Raw genomic sequence first — 7187 nt, forward strand, 5'->3', positions numbered from 1 at the left:
TAAAAGTTTAATTTATCAAGAAATACTTATCTAGAAATGCCTTTAATTCTTCATCTTTCCTCTATTTCATCTAAAGTAACTTGATTTTTCTTTTAACTTTTAAAAATTCATTATTATGATATAAAATGAGGTCTGATAAAAGCTTTACTTGCATACCAAAATATGTGTAAATCAGTGTCTTTATCTAAATTGTTTTTACATTTTTATTTCTTTTCCCAATTTTGTTTAATCTCTATCTAAAAGAACTATATTTTCTTTTATAAACCAAACACAGTTGAAAAAGGCTTTCTGAAGCTTTATACCAAGCTAAATCCCAAAATGGTATGGAATTCCTGAAGCTTGGCATTCAGGCAAATTACTCATCAATATACAAATATACAAAGTAAGCATATTTACAGACCATTCAAAAGAAACATAGCTAAGAAAGAAACAGAAAGATCAGTACACATGGTCTCCAGTAGCCAACACTCGGATAAGCAAGTATTAATATCAGGCAAACAAGCAAGCAGAAACCAATATCCTAATCAAGGAACTACCAAGAAGAAAACACCATGGCAAATACTATATATCACGGGTGTCAAACTTGCCACATCACATGACGTCTCACAAGGTATCGTGACTCTTTTTGCATTGCTGGCAATGGGATGGGCACAGCTTCGGTATGATGAAACCAGCCCATGGTCCGGCAGTTTGACACCCCTGCTGTACATAAATGGAAAATAAATTTTACACTTACAGTTACTGATGAAGCTACCTAGCTGGATAATGAAATATCTGCAAGCAAACAACCAGGTTCAGAGAGCATCAAGGAGTCTACAGTCCAAAACTGAGCTACATATTGTAGACCAAAAAACTTTGTAACAAAGATGCAAAAAGCATGGACTAGAAACTACATAAGGCCCAACAGCATCCTTGTTATGACCTCAATGAGAATAACTTTTGTTATTAAATGCTATAAGCCTTAAAGTGCCTATGTTATTCATTTATCTCCGCAGAATAGGTCCTGACATAGCCTATTTTTGGGATGTAGACTGATATGATGCACAAAGTCTGTCATGGCACTCAAGCTAATATAAACATGTTAATTTTATGAGATACTGCTAGGGATTCATTTGAATCTGATTTTCTATTAAAGTCTACCATGCTATGTATTTATTGTATATATGCATTGTATTCTGATAGATTAAACAACTCAAGAAGCTTGGAAAATTCTGAAAAATGTGATTATAAAAGGCCAGTCTATCTCAATACCACTGAAAAATAAAAATAAGAAATCCAAGAAGAAACAAGCATGGTTAGACAAAGAACTCTTTGATAAACTGAAATACAAAAAGAATAGCCAGTGCTTTTTTTGTAAGAAAAAAAAGTGCCAGAACTCACATCTTGTTAATCTTTTATTTTAAAAATTATATATTCAATTCTTAACATAAATTTAATTTATTGTATTTAAGGCAAATGTTCATAGTAAATTTTACATTAAAATTACAAAAAGATTTTCAATTCACCAATGATTTTTAAAAATAAATTATTTACCTTTCACACATAGTCAGTCATGTGCACAAACCCACACACGCCAGTTGTGTAACAAAACATAATGGTTGCCACCTGCTGTAAGCACTCAGTGCGCAACCACACAACCAATCACAAGCCAAGCAGTGCCACAAACTGAGCAGCACCATGAGAACCAGACCAGATGAAGTACACCTGCATCAGACTTGACACACAAGCAGCCCGCATGCACCATTTTAATGATTTTGCCACCGACCTGCTACGCTCAACAGGGTGATTCATGTCCATGCGGACCAAACATCAAATTTTCAAAAGTTACTTTTAAAACTTGGAAAATTCATCAAAAAAAGGTGCCGGAACTCTGTTCTGGTGCATTCTGTGACAAAAAAAGCACTGAGAATAACTATCAGAGGGACACATAATTAAGGCAGAACACCAACAAAAAAATGGAAAGAGGGATACATAATTAAGGCAGAACACCAACAAATATCCCAAGCTTGCAAAGATGGTCAGAAAAGCTAAAGCTTAGAATGAAGTAAGACTTGCAACTAATGTAAAAAAATAAGTTTAAAAGTTTCTTTCAACATATAAAAACAAGAAAAAAAATCAATAAAACATTCAGTCCACTAATGAGAGAAATAATGGGCAATAGAGAAAAAGCAGAGCTGCTTAATTCATTCTTTGCATCTGCCTTCATGCAAAAAGGTAATACAGCCCAACCACGAAAAACATAATAGAAAACATACTAGGAATACAGATTAAAATAAAACAACCAAGAAAATGGTAAGGGAACACCTGTCCATTCTAGATGAATTCAAACCACCAGGACTGACAGACTACATCCCAGAGTTCTGAAGGAGATGTGATCTCCAAACCATTGAGACATATCTTTTATAGATCCTGGAATACCAAAAGGCTGGAAAAGAGCTGATGTGGTTCCCATCTTTAAAAAAAACAGATCCAGGAAACTACAGACCAATCAGTCTGACATCAATAACTGAAAAAGATAATAAAGCAACAGATCTGCGAACACCTAGAAGTAAGCAAAATTATAACCAGGACCCACCATGGTTTTGTCAAAAACAGATCAAATCAAACAAGTCTTAATTCATTCTTTGGCAAAGTGACTAAATTACAGGATCAGTGAAACACAGTGGATAAATCTACTTGGATTTCATTAACGCATTTGACAAAGTAGACTACAACCTACCTCTTACTAAGCTAAAAAAGTATGGGATAGATAGCATTATTGCCAGATGGACTTGTAACTGGCTGACAAAGCACACTCAATGTGGAAGTAGTTCCTTAATGGAATTGCTTCTATATGAAGTGAAGTAAGCAGTGGGGTACCCCAAGGCTCTGCTTTAAGCCCAGTACTCTTCAACATCTTCATAAGCAACTTAGATGAGGGAATAGAAGGGAACTCATCAAATTTGCAGATGATATCAAGCTGGCAGGAATAGCCAAAACCCCAGAAGATAGGCTCAAGATGGATCTCGACAGACTTGAATATTGCGCCCTATCTAAAAAAAATGAAATTCAGTGTAGAGCAAAGTAAGGATTTACACTTAGGAAAGAAAAACCAAAGGTACAGGTACAGAGTAGGCAAAACCTGGTTCAATAGCAGCAGCCAAAAAAGCCAATGTAATTCTAGGCTGCATTAACAGAGGGATAGAATCAAGATCACCTGAACTACTAGTACCACTTTCTAAAGCCTTGGTAAGATCACACTTAGAATACTGCATCCAGTTTTGGTCATCATATTATAAAAAAGATGTTGAGATTCTGGAAAAAGTGCAGAAAAGAGCAACAAAGATGATTAGAGGCTAAAACATATGAAGAATGGTTGCAGGAACAGGGTATGTCTAGCCTGGTGAAAAGAAGGACTAGGAGTGACATGAAAGCAGTGTTCCAACATTTGAGAGGCTATAACAGAGAAGAGAGGGTCAAACTATTCTCCAAAGCACCAGAACGCAAGACAAGAAACAATGGATGAAAACTAATCAAAGAGAGAAGCAACTTAGAACTAAGGAGAAATTTCCTAACAGTGAGAACAATGAGAACAATTAACAACTTGCCTTCAGAAGTTGTGGGTGCTCCATCACTGGAAGCTTTTAAAAGAAGCCTGGACAGCCATTTGTCTAGAATGGCATAGGGTCTTTGCTTGAGCAGGGGGTTAGACTAGAAGACCTCCAAGGTTCCTTATGATTTTGTTAACCTGTTTAGATTTCTTGGATTTTAGTAATTATCTTAAATCTCTTCCATTGAATCGTCATAGTGCAATCTGACACTTACTTCGAAACTCATTTACTTTTCTTTTTTTCTTCTGTGTTTTCTTTACTAGTTCACATCATATTGATTCTATCAGAGATGATGAAGAGGAAGATTTGCCATGCACTGCAAATGATGCGTTTGCGCAACATATTGCTGTTGAATACACTCAAATGTGCTTGGTAACCACTGGGGCATTATCTTGTAATGTGAACTGGGATTCAGTTCACTCTCTGGATTAGCATGAGCCTATGACTTAAATTCATGCCCTTCTAGCTTTCTTCAGATAGCTGGGTGTGTGACGAGATAGATCCAAGAAAGATCTATTTGGCCCAATATCTGGAAGGTGCAGGAACATGGATGGAACAAACACATGGGAGCTATTGTTTTCAAGGAATTATATGGCTCTTTGGCTGCTCCAGAGGTAATGTTGGATAGGGCATCAATCCATATGAGGAAGCAGGTTCATAACTTGTGAATGAAACTATTTTTTATTTATACAATTAATACTAGTGTTTATTGGTATTTTTCAATATTCCACTCCAAATGGTCTCAATAGCAAACAATTAAACAACATAATTAAAATGAACAATTAGTACAATAAAATTCTGCTATGGCATTACATGTAGCATGTTACTGCAAATGAAACCAAACTGAAAATTTAAGATCATAACTGTCACCAAAGTTTTATATGAACCTCAAATTTCTGTACACCATGGTATTCCCTCTGAGAATATTAGATATCATTAAAACCTCCAAACTGTAGTAGAGGCTATTATCAGTGTGGCCTGCCTTTCAAATGGTCTTTGGGGGGAGAAGATCTTTCATCTCATCTAACAAATTACCATTTTTCTATGATGAGTGTTACATTTCATTTATTAGACTCTGCTGCTATCTACACCATTTCTATTAAATTCAAGGGATTTGACTCAAGTTCTGATGTGAGAAATTTGTGCTGGTTAAAAAAGGTGAAAATGTTTTTTATATCATTGATTTCTCTCCCCTCCTGGATATTTATATTTTAATGATAGTGCTATATAAATCAGAACATGACTATGAATTGTTTCCTACACCACTGCCCAGAATTAGAATTAATTCTCCATTGGATTATAGATGTATTGCTGGATTAGAGTCTTACTAATAACAACATAATATATCCTTCCAAAGGTTTAAATTAAAAGAAGTTCAATTAATTATAGCCAATGTTTTTACTTTATAATCTAAATTTAGTACAGCATCACAATATTATTATCAATGAAGAACTGAAATTTGTCCTGAGACAATTTTTTGAATTTCAAAATATATATATCACACTGATGTTCATTATGGTATTGATTATTTTCTTTAAATTTTCTCCATCAAAATACATAAAAAGTGTTTTGGTTGAATAATGCTCCACCCTCAATACTAATATTTACAAGTCACATTAGAAACAAAAACGGGCAGTCCATCCCAAAAGTCAAGTAATTTAGGTTATATTTAGCAGCACTGTAGAGATATTGTCCTTCAAATTAACTGTGATGCAGCATTCAATTCTTCAGAATCAAGGTTCTTTGAATAGTTCTACACAACTAAATGTGGGTATGTACTTTAATGTACATATACAAATAAATCTGACTTGATGTGTAGCATTTATTTTTCTTTTTGTGGTAAACAAAAATACATGAATATTAACTATATAGATGATGCTTTACTACTCTTTCAAATCCTGCAAGATTTTATCTGTATGGATTAGCTTCCAGTTGGATTACTTGAGTATACTTTGTAATCTCTTAAATTAAAATGATGAAAATGGAATAAGACTGAGACACAAATTGAACAAAGTGATTATTTTATGCCAAAATAAAAGCCTAAAGTTTTAATTGAATTTTACTGTTCCAAAATTAGTAGAAAACACAATTCATTTTTTACTGATTTCTGTCTCTTAGGACAGCAATTAACATATTAAAACTAAAAAAAGAATCAGTATCAGTATCACCCATGACTAGGAATGCTGACTCCAACACAATAGTCATTCACCCTCCCACCAAAAATGTAGCATTTTTAATAATGGTAGTCATTAATAACAATTGTTCTCAGAAGCAAACATGAAATTAACAATAGTATGTGAGTATTGTTATTGATTATTTAAATAGCTACACCCAAAATATCAAGGTTGATAGCAACAAAATATGTATACAAAACCTTAAAAATGTTGTCCGTGGATGTGCATGTTTGCTTGTGCATGTGTCCAATTATTCAGACATACATAAGCAAGCATATCTCTTCTATGTGAATACAATTTATCAAAAGGAAGCCATTGAATAGAAATTAACTGAAGCTGCATATGTGTGTTCAGAATGGAAGGAAAAATGTCTTTGTAACTCATTAACAAAAACTCTAAGAATAGCTAGAATATTAAAAGCAGATGCAAACAAGCTTGACAAAGATAGGTCTAGATTAGAATATGGGTGCTGATGCCTGGAACTATCCAGGGTCCTGAACGTTTGCCATTCTCTTTCCCCCCCCCCCTTTTCCACTGCCGTAATAAACCCATTCATTAAGCAGACGGATATAGACTTCATTCAGATCTCTGACAACAGCTGTCTAGCCAATATAAAACCTAGTTTCTAAGAATTAATCTTTTAAGAGATTTCTTTTTTTTAAAAAATCAAATCCGCAATTCAAATGTGCTCGTTTGTCCCTCTCCTATGCCCAATACACCATACTTAGAGGCAGATTAAACACGCTGAATCTAAAACCGGCGCTCAGGTGGGCGACGGAAGGTTAGGGGAAACGGGGAGGGGACCTAGCTTCGATCATAGTTTCTTTTGTGTATGTCAACGTTTCTAAGCGCGCAAAGAGAATGAAGATAATAAGAGACCCCTTACAAATAAATAGTAAAGTTTGATCCAAGCTATTTCCCAACTATTCCATGGATCTCTTTTCCAAACCACAGCTGGACTCTGGGCTAGACGCAGAAGGATAGTTCTGTTCCTGTACCACGAGAATCTCCCCGCCTCTGACTACGAGGAGATAAGGCTTGCCTGGGCGAGACTTACGTGTGCCGTCAAACCTAGTCGCGATTGTGTCCAAGAAGGTATTTTGAGGTGCCAATAATCCTTTCATAACAGGCATTTTTCCAGCACGGTGTGAAATTCTCCATCAAAGTTTGCCTGGAAAGAATGGGTTGTCGGAGGAGGACAGAGGAGGAGGAGGAGGAGCACTGTGGACTTTCCGGCATCGGGAATGGATGCTACTTTCGCTGCTGTCGCTCCTGCCGACTTTAGCCTAGCCGAGAAAGCGCCCGGCTTACCAACGCTGCGAACACGCTTGCGCGCGCGCTCAAACTAGCCACCGCCCCCTACCTCGCCCCCGCTTTGCCCTGAGTACCCCTAGCTCTTGGGATCAGACGCTTCGGCGGCCGC

At 36.1% G+C, this 7187-nt stretch overlaps 1 protein-coding gene across 1 annotated transcript in view; it reads right to left on the bottom strand.

Annotated features, from left to right (window-relative positions):
* Positions 1-6897, bottom strand: part of KCNH8 (potassium voltage-gated channel subfamily H member 8) — a gene marked incomplete at both ends in the record, with an annotated part of 235425 nt that extends 228528 nt beyond the window's left edge. Inside the window, one exon of the mRNA XM_081346252.1 lies at positions 6822-6897. Coding sequence (XP_081202378.1) covers positions 6822-6897 — 76 coding nt within the window. The remainder of the gene's footprint in view (positions 1-6821) is intronic.
* Between the last annotated feature and the right edge of the window lie 290 nt (positions 6898-7187).

This window comes from Vipera berus (genome assembly GCF_964194415.1).
Source record: "Vipera berus genome assembly, chromosome: Z".
NCBI lineage: Eukaryota > Metazoa > Chordata > Lepidosauria > Squamata > Viperidae > Vipera > Vipera berus.